The sequence below is a fragment of the Dama dama genome, chromosome 12 (genome assembly GCF_033118175.1).
Source record: "Dama dama isolate Ldn47 chromosome 12, ASM3311817v1, whole genome shotgun sequence".
NCBI lineage: Eukaryota > Metazoa > Chordata > Mammalia > Artiodactyla > Cervidae > Dama > Dama dama.
In genome coordinates this window covers 98,558,508-98,579,934 of record NC_083692.1, presented here as the reverse complement: position 1 = coordinate 98,579,934, position 21,427 = coordinate 98,558,508, and the positions used below count along the sequence as shown (strand labels likewise).

Below are 21,427 nucleotides of genomic sequence, written 5' to 3'. Positions count from 1 at the left end.
TATGTTCTTTAGACAAAACCAGAGGTTCATCATGTCTTTGAATGAATGAATACAGTACTCTACATGTGGTTTGGGGATCACAAACCACTTTTCTTGTTACATGCTATTTGTTACCTTCATGATAGTAATAACTAATGGTTGGCTTGTTCCCTGGTCCCTGTGTTTCCATTTTTGTCCTTAGAACTGACTGCATTTCTTAGACTATGTTAATTAAAAGTTCCCAACTGGAATCAGGTTAGATTTGTTTTTCTTTCTGAATTACCATTCTTAATAGTTTATACATGCCTCTCTATTCTAATAAGTATTTATTTTCTTCCTCTTCAACTAGGATCACTTTACACTTATATGTAATGTATGGTTTGCATAGCTGCGTATTATTGATCAAGAATTTAATTCTCCTTTGACTAAACAGTTTGTCTTGAAATTGAAATTTTGAAAAGCAAAGTTGCAGTGAACATGATTTCTAATGGCATTTGTTGAAAGAAAGATATTCTGAATTAGGTTGTCCATTGCCAGGTCATCAGAGAAGTTGCTTGAGAGTTTATTTAGAGGTCATATTAAAACAATTTGGCTTCTCAGCAAATACCCTTTGTAATTACCTGCAGTGTTTGCTAGATATTTGTATTGTGCTGAACATTTCCTTCCAGGGAAAACTGAAAAAAGACAAAACTGGTGATCAGTGTTGCTTGGGTTTAATTAGATCCACAGTCGTAAGGTGGCCAAGTGAGAGTTGCTGCTCTAAGAGTTGTCTTTCCCCAGTGACTGTGGCAACGCTTGGATGCTGGCGAGCACGCCCTCTGTGCCCTGCAATAGTGCTGGGTTTTTTAGGCAAGTTATTTTTTTTTTAATTAATTTATTTAAATTGGAGACTAATTACTTTACACTATTGTGGTGGTTTTTGCCACACATTCACATGAATTAGTCATGGGTGTACATGTGTCCCCATCTTGAACCTCCCTCCCACCTCCCTCCCCATCCCATCCCTCGGGGTCGTCCCAGTGCACCGGCTCTGAGCGCCCTGCCTCATGCATCGAGCCTGGACTGGTGATCCATTTCACATCTGATAATATACATGTTTCAATGCTATTCTCTAAAATCATCCCACCCTCGCCCTCTCCCACAGAGTCCAAAAGACTGGTCTATACATCTCTGTCTCTTCTGCTATCTCGCATATAGGGTCATCGTTACCATCTTTCTAAATTCCATATATATGCGTTAGTATACTGTATTGGTGTTTTTCTTTTTGGCTTACTTCACTCTGTTATTTTTGAAGGGCAGCTGTTTATCAGAAAACACACACACAAACGAAAACACAGCTAGCAGAGAAACAAATATTTTTGAGAAAACTACTCTTGATAGTAGGTGTCAGCAATCCAACTAACTTTCATCAGAAGGGCACTAAGTAGAGATGCCCAGCACCTACTTAGGGGCTGAAAGCAGGCCCCACTGCAGGTGGCTCCGGGGAAATAGCGGAGAAGACTGGTGTGGACAGACCGTGTTCTTTGAGAAGAGAGGCTGCGTGTGCATCCTGTCTCCTCCATTTCTTGGATATGTGACCTTGGGCAAGCTCCCTGACTGCAGAGCGTCCTCCTCCGTCAGACGGTGAGGCTGACCCAGGCCTGCTTGGTCCATCTGTGCCCGCCCTGTTGCCGTGGCCTTACATGTACTGATGCATTTCACCCTTTCAGCGGCACCCTGAGGCTTAAAGGGGTGTGCCTAGAAAATGTGCCTAAAAGTAAAAAAAAAAAAAAAAATTATAATGAACTTCAGTGTGCATTTCCCACAGAAAACTGTGGCTCTCCAAGTTTAAATATTCTGCCAGTGTGGGTTCCAACAACGCTTATGTCTTGCTCACAGTTCTCTTCCTTTGGAGAAGTGTAGTTTTGCTGATTGGTTTACCATGGAAGAAGAACTGAAGGAAAAAGCCCCAAAGATGTCAATATCAGTCTTCTTTTGTCTTCTCTTGTCTCAGAATGCAGTCAGGATTTAGAATGAAGTTCTGAGTTTCCAATGCTGTCTTTTTCATGCTAATTAGAATACGAGTGATCCCTTTCCCAGGGAATTTGGCCTCCTAATTTGGCATTCCTTTTGCAGTCATCTTCATGATTCTGCAGGTATTTATTGGTGACTCCCGGTCCCAAAACGCCTCATCCATTTGGGTGGATGGCCACCGCCTGTGGCCTTCTCTGCTTCCCGTGTCACTGCCAGGCTGGCCTCTGTCAGGGAGAAGCCGCCGTCTGAGTCAGCCCGCGCTCAGTGGGGCTGAGCACCCAGGTGGTGGGCAGGGGCACATCCATCCTAACCTTCTTCTGTTCCTCTGTGCTTTTAGCTTTTTGCCAGTTTTCATAAAGGACACTTTACCAGGAGCCTCGTAGTGCCCTGAGCACTTATGGTGTGCACATACAGATCTGCCTATATTTTCCCCCTCTTTAAAGCCAAATTTCTTAAAAGATAATCAACTAGTATCTGATTTAAACAAAGTTTAATTACATCCTCTCCATGATCGAAACCACTTCCCCTCCAAATTTGGTGATCTGTTGTGATGCTGTTTGCTGTTGAAGAGTTATCTAGTCTTTAAATGACCAAGACGGTACACGACAAGCACTGAACTGTGAAATGACTTTTGGTAAATGCTGAGCAGTTTGCAGCTGCCAGCAGAAGAGGGTGCATTGATGGAAAGAGTGAATAACTTCTTTTGGAATGAGCACTTTGGGAGAAAATGCAAACTTTCTGGAAAAGTCAGTCTTGCATATGTCAGCAATAGGAATGCTTTGAAATTGTTCATAAGCTCCTCAAAAGCAACTGGCTATCTCATTATTCACCCAGATCAAGAAAAACCCCAAGTCCATATGTCCAGATAAATATTTATTCACTAGCTTTTAATTTAGGGCTTTAGGGAAAAAAACCCTGAGTTTCGAGGACTTTTTCTTCCACATTGTTGGTGAAGACTTTCATAGATTTTATTGAGTAGCACAGTAACTTTAGAACAAGAAGAAAGAAAAATTAGCATTCTTGGTGAGTAGAAATCAGACTTCTTATACGAAGGTGAAATGCAGTATACCTAAAATTACTCAAACTGGCTAATAAAAGCAAGTCTAGATGTTTCCTATTAACCTTGGAATGTGCTTGGAAAAGGTCCTGCTAATTCCAGATGTCTAGTATTGGAAAGGGTATCAAGAGCATGACTCATTTGTGGCAGAGAATACAGTTCAAAAATTCGCAAGTGCAGTTTGGTGCACTCGGGCCCAATATGGTTTTCTTTTCTTCCTTACAGTATTCCTTGGTCATTCTGTCCGTCAGTCTTTTGCTCTCTTTCTTTCTTCCTCTCTTCCCTCCCTTCCTTCCCTTTCATCCTTCCTTCTCCTACCATAAAAGTAGGAGAAACATTGCAAAATGTGGTGTTTCTAATTTCTTGGTTGCAAATGAAAACCAATTTATATAAGGGAATAAGGTGGTCCAGACTTAGAACTTAGATGTGTTAAGTAAATATTTACTCTGGTTCCACTCCAGGGAGGTAAAAGATTTTATTAACATATTTGTTGAGGTCATGGGGCTAGGAAAAGCTTATGCTGTGCTTCAATGCCTAAGGGGCCTTTTTTTTTTCTTGCTAGTTAACAAAGAGCAGTATTTTTTATCCTGCTGAAGAGAGCAAATGTCTTATTTTTGCGGCCTGTACTTTCTTATTGTTCACTCACAAACTGCTTAATCTCAGACCAGAGTTTTAAAAAGCTGCTTTCTTTTTTCCCTTTGTTCAGAAAATCTCTTCTTAGATATCCTTTATGAGATTTGTTTCCAAGCTTTCTTCTTGTGCTTTTTCTCCCGGTTTACTTTGGGCTGTTATCAGCTGTTTGTATTTTGTTTTGTCTTCATCACTGAAAAGAAAAATCGCCCATTAAAAGTCTAGATTTGAAGTGTTGAACTTAATTCCTTGAGTCCAGTCCACAATTTGGCTCTGCTTAGCGTACCAGGCTGACCTCCAGCACAGGGGAGGGTGCCTTGGCAGAAATCTGAGAATTCCTCGATCAGTAACTCCCTTTTTTGGATTTATGGAGCCTTTACATGGATTGCTTTGTGCTAAGCATATTCCTATTGGAAAGGAATGAGGCTGGGATAAGAGGAGTTTGCACAGCACAAAATGTTTGCAACTGACCTCCGGTTCAGTGTGCCGGGTTCACCAGCTGCTTCTGCACCCTGCCTTGAAGCACACACCATCCAAAGCCCCCAAACTCCACATCATGAACGGTTTCAAGCGGTGACAAAGTTGCCACAAATGTTAACCTTTTGTGGCTTGCTTCTGACTTGATTCCTTGCTCTGCTTTAAGTCTTTGTTTTTATTCTTAGAAATCAGATTTAAAAAGACTCAGCAGCCAAACGGGCAGAATATTATATTGTGGTACAGAATGACTGGGAAAGCTCTTTGTGCTGACGATTAATTTCACTTGTAAACACTTTCATTTTGTTGCCAGTGAGGAGACTTCCTTTTCCTTTCTCTGCCTAGTTGAAATCTAGAAATGAGATTCCACAGCTGTCAGGCTCCCACATATTCGTCAGCGGCCTCTCAAGATGGCTTCACAACAGGCAGAGTGAATCTAGAGGATTCCACTGTTAAAACTCTGAACACAGCTTGTTTCAAACACCCCAGCTCACAAAGGAAAGAAATGAATCTTTTGCCTGCCTGACATGGCATCATGGGCATTAATATAATCTGCTGCATAAGAAGAGTAAAATGTGGACATTTTCTGTGCCCATAGTAAACATATCTGCCCCCCAAAGCAAAGTTAATTTGATGGGCTTAATTGGCTTGTGTGCTGTGAACCACAGTTGTCTCCCCTACCCCCATTTCTACAGGTTAAGAACTTATCAGGCCATAGGAAACCAAGAGTGTCAGCAGTGTCCTAAAAGACCATCCCTTCCTTTCCAGTAGGAGGGCATTTGTGGTTGAGTGCAATAGTCAAGTGTTTGTAATGCTTTCTCTGCAATTATCCACTGGTTACCACAGCCAGCTTTTGTGTGTGTGCGCGCGCGTGCACGCGCACACATGCGCACTTAAATTAGATCCCTGCATGTTTCACTTAGTTCTTGAACCAGAATGTTTGCCAACTTAGGGACCAACTGACACATTTATTTTACTTTCTAGACTATGCAGAGATGACGTCCAGTATCTGAATGACCCAATGTTCTGCATATTTTTCTTTTTGTCTTCTAGTTGCAGCGCATTTTCCCCACTGTGTACTCCATCTCCAAGCAGCATTCACAGGGTTAGGTAGGTCTCTAGAGAGACAGCTCAGCGCATCATCTTTTGGCACCATCCAATATTTGATGTAATACTGTTCAGAGAAAATGATCCTTGTCACTCATTTATGGTTTCAGTTTACATTCTGCCCTCTCACATGACTAGTCACACCTGGGAGCAGACCAGCTTTTGAGGGAGATTCTTAATAGGGCCACTTCAAAGAGTATTTGCAGAAATGCAGTGCATGTGTGTGCACAGAAATTCTCCTGTATTACAGTACTGGGTTTCATAACCTCCCAGCCAATTAGGCAGAATAGAAGATGTACACACATGCGCATGCGCATGTGCACGCGCGCGCGCGCGCACACACACACACACACACACACACACAGTAATTGGCAGAGAGATTATAAAATATACTCCTTTGCTGCTCAAAGAATTAATTATGCACGTTGGACATCTGCTGCTCTGGTTCACTCTTCTAATTGCAGGGGGTGGGCACCTATCTTTGATAAATCATAAAAGGGCCATTGTTTAAGCACAAGTTTAAGAACTCCACCAAGGGTAGAAAATAATTATAATTATGGTTGTTAACAACCAAGCCATGCAGCATCTTCATCACGGTTTTCTCAGAAGGTATGTTAACCGGTAAAGTAAGCAACATATATATGTGTGGTGCATTTAAACTCCAAATAAAGCCATGATCCTGCCTTTGAAGACTGTTCTCATCTAACAGTCTCCCCAAAGAAGTACTGATAAAGACGGTGAGTAGAGGGAAATATGAATTTAGAAACAGGTAATAAATAGATATAATTCAAAATTTTCATGCAATATGGTAGAAGTGATAGGAAGCATGTCAGTTAGATTGATTCTGTATATGGACTATGTTGTTATTCTTTAGTTGCTAAGTCGTGTCTAACTCTTTTGTACCCCATGGACTGTAGCCCATCAAGTTCCTCTGTCCATGGGATTTCTGAGGCAAGAATCCTGGAGTGGGTGTCCATTTCTTTCTCCAGGGATTAAATCCACATCTCCTGCGTTGGCGGGTGAATTCTTTACCGCTGAGCCAACAGGGAAGCCCTAAATTTTGGTTTATTTCTTACAAGATATTCCCATGTGCTTGCATTTCTGAGATGCTCACACCACCACCTCTAAGAGAGAATTTGATGAAGATGATAATTGGTCTTTATGAAGAACACAAACTTGAATCCAGAAAACTGAATATATGGGAAACAATTTAAGCCATGTGTCCACTTACCGAGCATCATTTGACATATACCAAGAAGAATGAGCAGCCTTGGGGTCCAACAATAACAGGTGAACTACAAAAAGATAGATCAGCTTACCCTTTTCTCTGACCTACATGTCATCAGCACTTGAAAGCCTCTCAACCTTCCATCTTCCTTGGCTTGCATCTGGCAGCCTTTACATACCCTTGCAAATCTGCTCACTTCCACCCTCATTTCCTCTGTTTACAGTGCTACTGGATGTCTTGCTAAATGTTGGTTTTGTTTGTTTTTTAAATCTATTGATAGATATTCTGACAACTATTATATTTGACATAACCTATACTTTTTAAAAAATTGCACCTAAAGCAGACTGTATTCATTTCTAGTCAAAGCTATGGTTTTTCCAGTAGTCATGTATGGATGTGAGAGTTGGGCTATAAAGAAAGCTGAGTGCCAAGGAATTGATGCTTTTGAACTGTGGTGTTGGAGAAGACCCTTGAGAGTCCCTTGCACTGCAAGGAGATCAAACCAGTCCATCCTAAAGGAGATCAGTCCAGAATATTCATTGAAAGGACTGATGCTGAAGCTGAAACTCCAATACTTTGGCCACCTAATGCAAAAAACTGACTCACTGGAAGAGAGTCAATCTTTCTGCTGGGAAAGATGGAAGGCAGCAGGAGAAGGGGATGACAGAGGGTGAGACGGTTGGATGCATCACCGACTCGATAGGCATGAGTTTGAGCAAGCGCCAGGAGTTGGTGATGGACAGGGAAGCTTGGCATGCTGCAGTCCATGGGGTCACAGAGAGTCGGACACCACTGAGCAACTGAACCGAACTGATTCCTTTCCTAGGGCTGTCAAACAGAGTACCACAGACTAGATGACTTAACAGAAATGTACTTTTTCACAGTTCTGGAGTCTTGGAGTCTGCGGTCAGGGTTGGTTTCTTCCGAGGCATCTCCCCTTGGCTTGCCGATGGCTGTCTTCTCCCAGTGTCCTCACGAGGTCTTCCCTGTGTGTATGTGTGTCCTAATTTCCTCCTCTTGTAAACACACTGGTCATATGGAGTAGGGTCCACCCATATGACCTCAGCTTAACTTAATTACCTCTTTATATACCCTATCTCCACATACAATTTGAAGTATTACGGGTCAGGACTTCACATATGAGCATCAGGGGGAACACAGTTCAGCCCATACCACATTTAAATCATCTTTTAGATTGTTAAGTGATGTTTTAGAGGATCTGTCACCCCTACTGTCCCTCTCACCTGCTCCTTGATTTGAGCCCCTAGGAGACAGGAACTCTTATTTCTCTTCTGGTGGTATCCAGAGTCTAACTGTCGGGCACACTGCAAGTATTTTACAAACTTTTGTTGAATGCCGGCAAGCACAGAAGTATTCTGAGTTAGAGAATAAAGATAATGATTGTCATTGATATTTTTTCTCTTCAGTCATTCATATTCAGTTCAGTTCAGTTGCTCAGTCGTGTGTGACTCTTTGCGACCCCATGAATCGCAGCACGCCAGGCCTCCCTGTCCATCACCAACTCCTGGAGTCCACCCAAACTCATGTCCATCGAGTCGGTGATGCCATCCAGCCATCTCATCCTCTGTCGTCCCCTTCTCCTCGTGCCCTCAATCTTTCCCAGCATCAGGGTCTTTTCCAATGAGTCAGCTCTTCGCATCAGGTGGGCAAAGTACTGGAGTTTCATCTTCAACTTCAGTCTTTCCAATGAACACCCAGGACTGATCTCCTTTAGGATGGACTGGTTGGATCTCCTTGCAGTTCAAGAGACCCTCAAGAGTCTTCTCCAACACCACAGTTCAAAAGCATCAGTTCTTCGGCACTCAGCTTCCTTCACTGTCCAACTCTCACATCCATACATGACCACTGGAAAAACCATAGCCTTGACTAGATGGACCTTTGCTGGCGAAGTAATGTCTCTGCTTTTTAATATTCTGTCTAGGTTGGTCATAACTTTCCTTCCAAGGAGCAAGCATCATTTAATTTCATGGCTGCAGTCACCATCTGCAGTGATTTTGGAGCCCAAATAAAATAAAGTCAGCCACTGTTTCCACTCTTTCCCTGTCTATTTCCCATGAAGTGATGGAATCAGATGGCATGATCTTAGTTTTCTGAATGTTGAGCTTTAAGCCAACTTTTTCACTCTCTTTCCCTTTCATCAAGAAGCATTTTAGTTCTTCTTCACTTTCTGCCATAAGGGTGGTGTCATCTGCATAGCTGAGGTTATTGATATTTCTCCTGGCAATCTTGATTCCGGCTTGTGCTTCATCCAGCCCAGTGTTTCTCATGATGTACTCTGCATATAAATTAAATAAGCAGGGTGACAATATACAGCCTTGATGGACTCCTTTTCCTATTGGAACCAGTCTGTTGTTCCATATCCGGTTCTAAGTGTTGCTTCCTGACCTGCATACAGATTTCTCAGGAGGCAGGTCAGGTGGTCTGGTATTCCCATCTCTTGAAGAATTTACCACAGTTTATTGTGATCCACACAGTCAAAGGCTTTGGCATAGTTAATAAAGCAGAAATAAATGTTTTCCTGGAACGCTCTTGCTTTTTCGATGATCCAGTGAATGTTGGCAATTTGATCTCTGGTCCCTCTGCCTTTTCTAAAACCAGCTTGAACATGTGGAAGTTCATGGTTCACATGTTGCTGAAGCCTGGCTTGGAGAATTTTGAGCATTACTTTACTGCTGTGTGAGATGAATGCAATTGTGCAGTAGTTTGAGCATTCTTTGGCATTTCCTTTCTTTGGGATTGAAATGATGTTGGTGATAGAATATTGGAGTTATTAGAATAATTGGAATTATTGGTGACAGAAGCAAGGTCCAGTGCTGTAAAGAGCAATATTGCATATGAACCTGGAATGTTAGGTCCATGAGTCAAGGCAAATTGGAAGTGCTCAAACAGGAGATGGCAAGAGTGAATGTAGACATTCTAGGAGTCAGCAAACTAAAATGGACTGGAATGGGTGAATTTAACTCAGATATCCATTATATCTACTACTGTGGGCCGGAATCCCTTAGAAGAAATGGAGTAGCCATCACTGTCAACAAAAGAGTCCTAAATGCAGTACTTGGATGCAATCTCAAAAATGACAGAATGATCTCTGTTTCCAAGGCAAAGCATTCAGTATCACAGTAATCCAAGTCTATGCCCTGAGCAGTAATGCTGAACAAGCTGAAGTTGAACAGTTATATGAACACCTTCAGGACCTTTTATAACTAACACCCCAAAAGATGTCCTTTTCATTATCGGGGAGTGGAATGCAAAAGTAGGAAGTCAAGAGACACCTGGAGTAACAGGCAAATTTGGCCTTGGAGTACAGAATGAAGCAGGGCAAAGGCTAAAAGAGTTTTGCCAAGAGAATGCACTGGTCATAGCAAACACCCTCTTCCAACAACACAAGAGAAGACTTTACACATGGACATCACCAGATAGTCGACACTGAAATCAGGTTGATTATATTTCTTGCAGCCAAAGATGGAGAAAATCTATACAGTCAGCAAAAACAAGACCGAGAGTGGAGTGTGGCTCAGATCATGAACTCCTTATTGCCAAATTCAGACTTAAATTGAAGAAAGTGGGGAAAATCACTAGACCATTCAGGTTCAGGTATGACCTAAATCAAATCCCTTATGATTATACAGTGGAAGTGGGAAATAGATTTAAGGGACTAGATCTGATAGACAGAGTGCCTGATGAACTATGTATGGAGGTTTGTGACATTGTACAGGAGGCAAGGATCAAGACCATCCTCAAGAAAAAGAAATGCACAAAAGCAAAATGGCTGTCTGAGGAGCCCTTATAAATAGCTGTGAAAAGAAGCAAAGCAAAGAGCAAAGGAGAAAAGGAAAGATATACCCATTTGAATGCAGAGTTCCAAAGAATAGCAAGAAGAGATAAGAAAGCCTTCCTTAGTGATCAATGCAAAGAAATAGAGGGAAACAAAAGAAAGGGAAAGACTTGAGATCTCTTCAAGATAATTAGAGATACCAAGGAAACATTTCATGCAAAGATGGGTTCAATAATGAACAGAAATGGTATGGAGCTGACTGAAGTAGAAGATATTAAGAAGAGGTGGCAAGAATACACAGAAGAACTGTACAAAAAAGATCTTCACGACTCAGATAATCATGATGGTGTGATCACTCACCTAGAGCCAGGCATCCTGGAATGTGAAGTCAGGTGGGCCTTAGGAAGCATCACTACGAACAAAACTAGTGGAGGCGATGGAATTCCAGTTGAGCTATTTCAAATCCTAAAAGGTGATGCTGTGAACGTGCTGCACTCAGTATGCCAGCAAATTTGGAAAACTCAGCACTGGCCACAAGACTGGAAAAGGTCAGGTTTTATTGCAATCCCAAAGAAAGGAAATGCCAAAGAATGCTCAAAAAAGTCATTCATATTAGAGTCTTCAAAACACCACAGGTATAGGAAAGAATGAAGCTGTTATGTAGGTAGCATTTCCAATAATCTACCACCCTTTCCCAAAACCAAAAAATAAAAGTTTATTCCCCTTTAGGTTTCTGTGTCCAGGGATGTGCTGAGTTCTTCAGAGACCAGTCAGGCAGGTGTTAAGAATGTAAATGAGATTCTTCTATCTCTTCCATTTTGGGGTTAAAATTCTGTCTCTGAAGAAGACTATATGAATTTATCACAAAGCCAAAATTACATTTATCTTTCATAACACCTATGATGATTATGATTCACATACTAAAAAAAATGCCTAATTAGAAATGCCTTTGGTCACTTTATAGCTAAGCTGACATGTGGCACAAAAGCAAATCTGAGGTATGGAAGGAAGTTTACTGAGTCGTGAGTTGCTAACAGATACTCATGTTTCTGAGTTCATTGGCAAATATCATTGGCTGTTTTTCTTTAAAAAAGGAAAGTTCTTGGAAAAAATTATAATAAGTATTGTGACTAAGTATAACAATTTCTGAGAGACAAGCTATTTTCCCCTACAGATCCAGCCTGGGTTGCTTTAGTATTGATGCTTTGAACCTAGAAGTTAAATGCTAATGTTGTGTCATTTTGTTAAAATAGTATATCACAGAAAAGCAGAAGAATACGTATATAACATTTAGTTGATTTTGCTTTTCATTGCATCCATGTGCCTATTAAGCTTATATATGTATTTCTATCAGTGAGATAGAAATTTTGGTTTACAGTGAGATATTTTTTCTTGCTAATACCTGTCATGTTTTTAATTATACTTAAAGCGTGCCTTTAAAATCAGTAATACAGAGATGTCATCAGCTTTTATCTGTTTATATTAAGTGACCTTACAGTGGATCCCAATCTGAGATCTCCTGAAATTTTCCAGAGTGGGATTTTGTGTGCTGTGACTTTCTTTTAAGCCTCAAAGCAAAGCATGTGTATCTAAGATTGCAGTTTTGTTTTCTTCACCCATTCCTGGTTAAAGAGAATGTTGTGGTGGCTGTTTGTCCCAAACGAGGCAGATGGTGGAATTTTACTAGAAGGAGCTGAGCAGAGGAGGGGAAAGCTGAGCAAGAGGAAGGAGTTTGAGATTGGGGGAACCTCATGGCCCAGAAAGCAGGCCCAGTCCAAAGTCAGAAAACAAGCCCAGTTTTTGCAGGATGAGCTTTCCAGTATTTAAGACCTAAATGTGTATGGTGGCTGTGGGCTGGTGTAATTTTGAAAGAGAGGTAGTAGGCAGTTTGCATTCTGGAATAATTTGAGGGCATCTTTAAGGTGCCAATAACTGAAATCCCGCTTTAGAACTGGGAATCTGGCTTGAGTTTGAGCCCTATCCTGTACACTGTGTGACCTTTCTGAGTTGCAGTTTCCTTTTCTCTGTAATGATAAGACCTAGTCAAAATTTATAATCAGGATAAATTAGGTAATGTACACAAAATTGCTTTGTTCAGTGGCATGTGCCATAAATGCTACTGGAGTTGAGCAAAGATAGTTTCTGTTAGACTGTCCCACAGAACCTGCACAGCCATCCACATTTCATGCCTCAGACCAGATGGATTGACTGGGACATTGATATCGTTGCGGTGAGCCCAATGATTAGGCTACCACATCTAGTGCTTTCAGAAACAAACCAAAAAAAGATACATAAGTCTCTTTGATAACTGATTAATGAAGTGAGATTCTTAATGTCATTTATTAAATGTAAAGCTTATTTACAGCATTTATAGAATCAGATCTTCAGGGGATCTCATCTAATTTTCTCCCCTCCCTTCAAGAAGGGCTGTATCAAATGTAAATTAGCCCTGACAGATGGTGATTGGATTCAGTTTCTAAATTTCTTAAGGAAGATTTCACAGTTTTCCTCTCTAAATTCTTTCAGTAATTTAACAATTCTTATGCCAAGTTTTTCCTTACAGCTGACCTAAATCTGTACTTGTAAGTCCTTCCTTATCCCCCTCCTCCAGTCTTTTCCAGAGATAGAGAACAGCTGGCCAGCAACCTTCTTATGATAATAACCCTTTTCAGTATTGAAAAAAGAGTTACTCAGTTGGACTCAATCGCTCCATCTTGTCCACCCCTGCTCCACCCTCCACCCCCCGTTCATTAGCTAGTCTTGTCTTCTCTGAATCACTCATGACGATGCCGCCATCCCTTGCCCTGTCCCTGTCTCAGACCCTTGATACTTCCAAGCAGCTGGGCAGACATGTGGCTCTGGGGAGGAGGCAGGCTGCTGCTTCCTCTGCTTCCTATGCTTTATGCATCATTGAGCCTTCTAATAAATGAATCAGGATAACCCTTAACAGTGTTGGGCGAGTACATGGCACATTTATCTCATAAACATGGAGTTCTGCAAGGATACTAATCACAGGTTGCTTTGAAAATTGGGCCTCCCCAGTGCCTTAGTTTGCTTAGCCAGTCAGGCCATGACGCTACCACTTTGCATGCTAAAGATAACACTGATTGATATCTCTGCTCTCTTGAACTTAGTCTTAGAAGACACTGAGCTAAAACTCTCCTGAGTGTAGAGTATGCACACTGACTGAAAGAGAGAATGGGCTTCTCCAGCTTTCTCAGTTGCAATTGGGAAATAAGTGACCAATGAGGACAATTGAGCTCATTAAGCTGATCCCAAGAGGTTTCAGAGTGGCTCCTGTTTTTAATCTGAATGTGTATGCTTCTTTGTCTCTCTAGGTTTATTACCCAGAGCTTTCTATCTGGGTCTGTCAAGAACCATTTCCAGACAAGGAAATGGAGGGAAGGCTTCCTAAGGTAAGATCGCCAGCTGACATTTTGTTAAGGTGTTTTGTTTTTTTTTTTTAATATAGAAACAAAAACAGCTATTCCTCATTTTAATACTCATTACTGTCTACTATAATAATCCCCTTATGGCAGAAAGTGAAAAGGAACTAAAAAGCCTCTTGCTGAAAGTGAAAGAGGAGAGTGAAAAAGTTGGCTTAAAGCTCAACATTCAGAAAACTAAGATCATGGCACCTGGTCCCATCACCTCATGGCAAATAGATGGGGAGACAGTGGAAACAGTGTCAGACTTTATTTTTTTGGGCTCCAAAATCACTGCAGATGGTGACTGCAGCCATGAAATTAAATGATGCTTGCTCCTTGGAAGGAAAGTTATGACCAACCTAGACAGCATATTAAAAAGCAGAGACATTACTTCGCCAGCAAAGGTCCGTCTAGTCAAGGCTATGGTTTTTCCAGTGGTCATGTATGGATGTGAGAGTTGGACTGTAAAGAAAGCTGAGCGCCAAAAAATTGATGCTTTTGAACTGTGGTGTTGGAGAAGACTCTTAAGAGTCCCTTGGACTGCAAGGAGAGCCAACCAGTCTATCCTAAAGGAAATCAGTCCTGGATGTTCATTGGAAGGACTGAAGTTGAAGATGAAACTCCAGTACTTTGGCCACCTCATGCAAAGAGTTGACTCATTGGTAAAGACCCTGATGCTGGGAGGGATTGGGAGCAGGAGGAGAAGGGGATGACAGAGGATGAGATGGTTGGATGGCATCACCGACTCAATGGACATGAGTTTGGGTAAACTCCGGGAGTTGGTGATGGACAGGGAGGCCTGGTGTGCTGCAATTCATGGGGTCGCAAAGAGTCAGACACGACTGAGCAACTGAACTGATAATAATCCATTAACCTGATACCGTAATCCAAAACCTATTATCATCTTGGAAATAACATGTAGTACAAAAAAAAGTAAAAGAATATCCTGATATCCTGTGACTCTTACAGTTCATATTATCTTTCTTTCTTGATGCCTGAAGTCCAAAGCAAATTTTCATTTAAGAATCATGGAACCAATTTGTCAATTATACATTTTATAGGTTTTTTAATTTGTTTGTTCCATTCTGATATAGATAAATCCAAATATGAATATATCTAACTAAAAGATCTCTTAAAAGTATAGATGATGATAGTTTTTTCTGGTAACAATACCTGACTATCTGATAAAATTACCCACGAAACAAAACAGAAAGAGTATTAAAAAGCTGCTATATTTTTTCTTCTAAGTTTTAGGCCCAAAAGTATTTTCTATAAACATGCTTTTATTGCTCAGACATTTTCAGTGTGACAGTTTTCTGCCGTAAGAAAATTTGTAAAATTTACATTTTATTTTTTCAGCAGTATTTCAAAACAACAACAGAAACATTTACCAATTTTTACTGTAGATACCTTTGAACTTTGCTTGTTACGGTAAATTTCAATTTGACCTTAAGCAAGGATGATTGTATTTTTTACCACTGATGTGTTGATTCTGTAATTTAAAAAAATAGACACCATTGAAAATACAATTTCCATTTAAAAATTTCTTAAGTGTAATTGACCAATGGAGAGGACTCCCCAGCTATTACTGTCATTTCAACTTTGGTAAACTATCTTACTTGCCTTTAATGGTTTCAGCAATTTCCTACCTTTTACTGACAGGCAGACATTAGTTAAAGAGATTATGTCGACTGGCAGTTTGCACTGAGAGAGAACAGTCCTAAATCACTTTGAATCTTTCAGAGAATTTCTGAAGGTCAAGGTCGAAATCACTGGCAAGAAAGTACGTGAACTAAATGATTTGGTCCCTGCCTGGGCTAGACTTTTTCTGATCTTGTAGAGTTGGAGTGGAAGTGAGCTAAAATACAGGCGCTTTATTTAAAACACACTCACACCCCACCACTGCACCACCAGGGTTGCAGTAGTCTAGACATTCTTTGCTGGACCATCTCAGGGCATAATTTCCCTGAGTAGCTGAGGGTAAGATGTGATCATGGAAGGGACAAGGGGGAGTATAGCCTTTTTATGAGTGCCTGCCCCATTCAGGAGCCCAGAGTTCATGTCTTTGATACTGGTAGCATCAACCAGACAAGCGAGACTGGCCAAATTCCTCAGTGAGGTCAACAGTGCCTCCATTTCCTCTTGAAAGGCCATCTGAGTCCTAGGCCTTGTTGGCGTTGAGATATGCTCCAGGGGGCTGGTGGATCCTGGAATTCAGGTCTTCTGTTATTTTGAGTTCTTTCCTCTCTAAATTTATGAATAGTATTTTAAGCATAATATATTTGTCCTTTTTCTAGCTGTTGCCTTCTGGAAAAGTACATCTTTGCATAATCATAAGAAAAACAATCCTGGCTCACTTGGCCCAAAACACATTATTGAGTAACTGGGGGACTCATGTACTAACAATTATTGGCAGGGAGAGCCACCCAGGAGCACAGTCTCTGGGGGCCCCTGGACACGTATCTGTATCTCCTCCTCCAGTCTTTTGGTTTATTCAAGTTCCTCAGTCCTATAGGGACCATTATATGGGGATGACGGAGGGAAATAGCACAATTTTTGCATAAAATTCTTCCAAGGTCTAACTTGTGGAAATAAGACATCTTCCTGTCTCCTCTTTGTTGCAGAAGCTTGAACTTCCTTCAATGGGGGCAGAGATATCTTTTTTCCTTTCTTTCTCTCTCTCTCTCTTTTTTTTTTTAATGAATAGGAGGTAGGGACTGAAGTCTAGTGAATTCCAGTCTCCAAAGGAAGGATGCACAGAATTTTGGCTCCCCAGGGTGTCTCATATCAGAACTCCCTGCAAGGTTTGTCACCACTGCTTTGCTGTCCTCCAGTTACTTGGGTGGCTCCCATATAGCATGTTAATTTTAGGGCAGGCTCGAGGGACTGCTTTTGTCCCTCTTGCCTTAAAATCTAATAGACTGTTCAGTCCATAGTAGGCATGCAGAACGTGAATAATGAAGGAAGGACACATCTGAATATTTGGGGGTCTCGAAAGAGAAAAAAAATACTAAAAGTGGTAAATTCAAATCTGAAATAATCTCCTTAGAATTTTGTTTTCCTGGAAGAACTTCTTTCCAAATTAACCATATCCCACCCAGCTCCCACCCATCTCCCATCCATTTTGCTGTATTTTTTTTTTTTTCATGGAAATATGAGAGTAGTGAGACTGAGATATATAAAGACTAACTGATGTTCTGTATATTCACTTAAGAGTAAGTCTGAAGTAGGCAGTTTTAAGGCCAGCCGTGATGTTAAGTGAAGTGTGTTGCAAACTTTTGATTTCCTTTTCTAGGCCTATGATAGTTAGCATTGAATTCTTCATTTGTCTAAAACTTGTTTGTCATATCCTGAACCATGATGCTCACTGGTTGATATAGGAGGAGAAACAAACATTATTTTAAAGACATTGGGTTTCAAAGGATTTCTTTTTTAAATAGTGGGATTGCATGCCAAAATTTCAAAATTGAAATTATTTTCACAAAACAAAGGAATTGCTCGAAATAATGCTTTTGGATATTTTTCTGGATCCTTTAGGGCATGTAAATGATGAATAAAATTTTAGTTTAACTTTCTGGTTTGGCCCTTTTGGCATTTAATGATACCAAAACAACCTCTAAATCACAGACTAAGACTGGAACATTAAAGTACATACTGAGTAGATTTTATATACATTCTGAAAATGTTACATGCTCTAAAAGTCTGAGATTTTTGAAAAAAAATTTAGATAAAACAGATGTGTAATATGAGAACACTGTACGGTAAGTAAAACTTCTTAAAACTGAATTATCTGTTACATTTAGTTCACTCTGGGGTTGCTGAGTGAACCGAACAATTTGGTTTCAAGTTGTTTGGACGTATCTGATTTCTGAATTCTTCAGTTCAAGTTCAGTTGCTCAGTCACGTCCGACTCTTTGCAACCCCATGGACTGCGCACCTTGCCAGGCTTCCCTGTCCATCACCAACTCCTGGAGCTTTCTCAAACTCATTGAGTTGGTGAAGCCATCTCAATCCTCTGTCGTCGCCTTCTTCTCCTGCCTTCAATCTTTCCCAGCATCAGGGTCTTTTCCAGTGAGTCAGTTCTTCACATCAGGTGGCCAAAGTATTCGAGCTTCAGCTTCAGAATCAGTCCTTCCAATGAATATTCAGCACTGATCTCCTTTAGGATGGACTGGTTGGATCTCCTTGCAGTCCAAGGGACTCTTAAGAGTCTTCTCCAACACCACAGTTCAAAAGCATCAATTCTTTGGTGCTCAGCTTTCTTTATGGTCCAACTCTCACATCCATACATGACTATTGGAAAAACCATAACTTTAATTAGATGGACCTTTGTCAGCAAAGTAATGTCTCTGCTTTTTACTATGCTGTCTAGATTGGTCATAGCTTTTCTTCCAAAAGAGCAAGTGTCTTTTAATTTCATGGCTGCAGTCACCATCTGCAGTGAGTTGGAGGCCAAGAAAATAAAGTCTGTCACTATTTCCATTGTTTCCCCATCTATTTGCCATGAAATGATGGGACCGAATGCCATAGTCTTAGTTTTTTGAATGTTGAGTTTCTTAAAAAGATTCAAATATGGTAATTTGTAGACTACAAAGCATGATTATCACTTTAACCCAAGTACCTATATCCAGTCAAATTGGCTTATTTTAACTATCCTTTTAGAACACGTGGCCTTAACAAAAAGAAAAAAAAAAAATCCCAACAGATCTTTTAAAACCATAATGGATTTTTTTTTTTTTTTCAAGAAAATTCCTATACTTAATGGTTAGGCTAAAAGAGACTCTTGTCATATGCTCACTGTTTTCATTCCTGAGTGGGGCATGACATCTAGTTGTGCTAAGACCTTTATTTTGTATCATTGCTTGGGCAGATGGGCCTCATTGTCCTGTCCTCCTGCTGTTTGATTGTGGTGGGGATCTCCTCCCTGTGGGTGCTCAATGGGTCCTCAGTCACAGTGTATTTGGATTCTCCTAGTCGGATACATAAAACCTCACTCATCAGGATTGTGAGGATAGACTAGAAGAGCCCCAGTCAGTCCCAACTAGCTGAGTCTCCCGCTCTTCTGGCCCTGGTTTCCCTCTTGTCTCCTCTCTTCTGCAGCTGCTGCCTGCCCACCCCCAGCCCACATGAGTTCCCTCCCAAACACTCCCCTGTCTTTAGTACCCACTTTTGGTTCTCACTGTAAGGCCTATAGGGCCTGGGCCACTTGCTTCTAGAATAAAATGTTCACAAATTCTATTTGTTGCAGTTGTGATATGCTTTAAATACTTTTTAACTATTATAAAACAATTATCCCTTTCCACCACAGCCATTCAACTCTTAAAAAAAAAAAAAAAAAAAAAAAAGCATTAACACTCCTAGGAACCTCTCACCCAGTCTTCTGTCAAGCCATATTTGATCCCAGAAACTGTTTTTAGAAACCTGACTTTGGGGAATGCTGCCTCCCACACGGCTGGGCTCAGCCCTTAGAGAAGCACTTGATTCTACTGCAGCCAAGGCAGCTAGTGTTTAATGACTTCATGCCCTCACAGACCTAATATTTACATTCAGGTGAACTGTGTTTAATATGTAAACTCTGCAAAATGTTGGGAGTTCAGGGATAAAAGTCGGGAGGAAGAAGCAAAAGTGTTCAAGTGGTTTTAAAAGCATGACTCAGTGTGATTCTTTTTGTGTGTGTCTGTCTGTGTGCTCTTCAGGGAAGACTTCCTGTCCCCAAGGAAGTGAACCGCAAGAAGGATGGCGAGATCGGGGCTGCCTCCCTGACTCCCCTTGGCAGCAATGAACTCCACTCCCCAGGAACCAGTTACCTCCACTCTTTTTAATCACCTCCATTTGTATTACATATGGTGTGTGGGTATTGATGAGGTCATGGTATCATATATGGGATTTTTTTCTGTGTAAATCATCAAGTATAAGAAGAAACTATGGGACTCTGAGCCTTGCTTTAGAGATTTTACAGTGGACAAATAGGTATCATCAAACCAGTTTTTAATCATTCTGACTCAAGTGAAAACGCTCAGAATTTCACACTGTGAATCCACGTTTACAACCCTTACAGGTGGGCCTTCAGGCCTGGTTTGCTACGACAATGTCTTCCACAACTCAGACTCCCTCTGCTCTCCCACAACCGGTCCACTTCTGCCTTTTCACTCACACAGCTCCTGACTGCTTCTTGCAGAGGCTGAGAGTCCCCTTTTTTTTTTTTTTTTTTTTTTTTTTTCATTTAGACGTAACAAGCCTAGTAGTTTATGTTCATCAATTGTCTGTATATCTCTATATTTTACCCATGTACTCTTTTGATGTATAGAAGTAGTTTGAAACTCATTGTTTCCTTGTGGTAAGTGACCGAGATGCTGCCACAGGACCTGAGACACTGATGAATGGTGCTATTTTGGACTTTCAACATGCTCCTTGGCGAGGTAGCTCTGATGGAGTTATTTTTTATTTTCATGTTCTAAGAAGGTGTTGGTACTCTGTTTCCCTGAATGTCGTTCTCTAGACTGGACTGACCTGTTCTCCTCGTGTCTTCAGTGTGGCTTTCTTCGTCAGCGTTGGGGGTTGAGCGAGGGCCGCCGCGGAGCAGGAGACCCCGGCTCACGGGCTGGCACTCCCGGACGCGCAGTCCCTGTAGCGGGAGCAATCACAAAACTGTAATTTCCTTACCAAATCTCTTCCTTTCGGTAGCCTCGCCTGCCTAACTTAGTGAACGAAAAGCAATAATTTGACAGGCGTTTTTAGGTGTCTCTTTTGGTTCTTTCATTTGCAAGAATATTCAGGGGGAAAGGGGCAAACTTTTTTTTTTTTCCCCCTTTTTATAAATGCCCTCTGGGGGGGGAAAAAGAAATCCCCCAAATTAGCATCTCAGTAGGAACATGAAAGTTACACCTTTCCCAAAAATTAGGTTGAAGAAAATGTCTTTACCAAAAAAAAAAAAAAAAAAAATTCTTTTTTTTTTTAAAAGGCAGAGCACTCTTTTTCAACAGTCCTGATAAGCAAGGTGTAGATTTTACATTTTTGTCCTTGCTCCCAATGAAATGGATAAACAAAAATACAATCAGACAATACCATCTACTCACGGAATGTTGTTGTGTTAGCCAGTCTGAAAGCCCACCTTGATTTTTATATAACTGTCTTTTAGCTCTTCCTTTGACAGGGCAGGCTTCGTTCTGAACTGTTCCGCTTCTGACTGTTACACATCGACTGACGCATGCGCTGCACTTCTTCCTTCTCTTCTCGCTCCCCATTGGCCTGAGTTTCCTGTGCATTTCCCCCCTACCTCCTTTGTTAGAGTAGGTATATCCGCTGTGTAAATAGAGCAAGAAAACAGTATTCTGCATCTGTGGCATTTACGTAGAGTTGCAGTTGTGTACTGCTGAATATGCAGGCTTTTGTAACAATGTGATCTTTACTGATGCACTCACGACAAGTACCCAATGTATTTTAGCTATTTTAGTAGTATTTGTTCAATAAATATGCAAGCTGTATGGTAACTGGCTTGGCTCATCATTGGAAAGGCCTACTTTTGAATACTTTCACTGTCTCATGTTAATTCATGTGCTCTCAGAGACCCAAAAGTAGATCCAAGGGCAAATATCAAAAGAGATAGAATCAGCTCTGCCTTTCATGCATTTTTGCCTTCTGAGGGTTTTATGAGATGAGGGCCTAGGCAACGGCTCATTAGGATGGTATTTGTAGAGCTGCCTATGGATACAAAG

General features: G+C 41.0%; 1 protein-coding gene across 2 annotated transcripts in view; it reads left to right on the top strand.

Annotated features, from left to right (window-relative positions):
* Nucleotides 1-21,202, top strand: part of NREP (neuronal regeneration related protein) — a 33,314-nt gene extending 12,112 nt beyond the window's left edge. For both annotated transcript variants that reach the window (XM_061158194.1, XM_061158193.1), the window contains exons 4-5: nt 13,623-13,700; nt 19,409-21,202. In XM_061158194.1, coding sequence (XP_061014177.1) covers nt 13,623-13,700; nt 19,409-19,534 — 204 coding nt within the window. In that variant the 3' untranslated portion in view covers nt 19,535-21,202. The remainder of the gene's footprint in view (nt 1-13,622; nt 13,701-19,408) is intronic.
* The last annotated feature ends 225 nt before the right edge of the window (nt 21,203-21,427 follow it).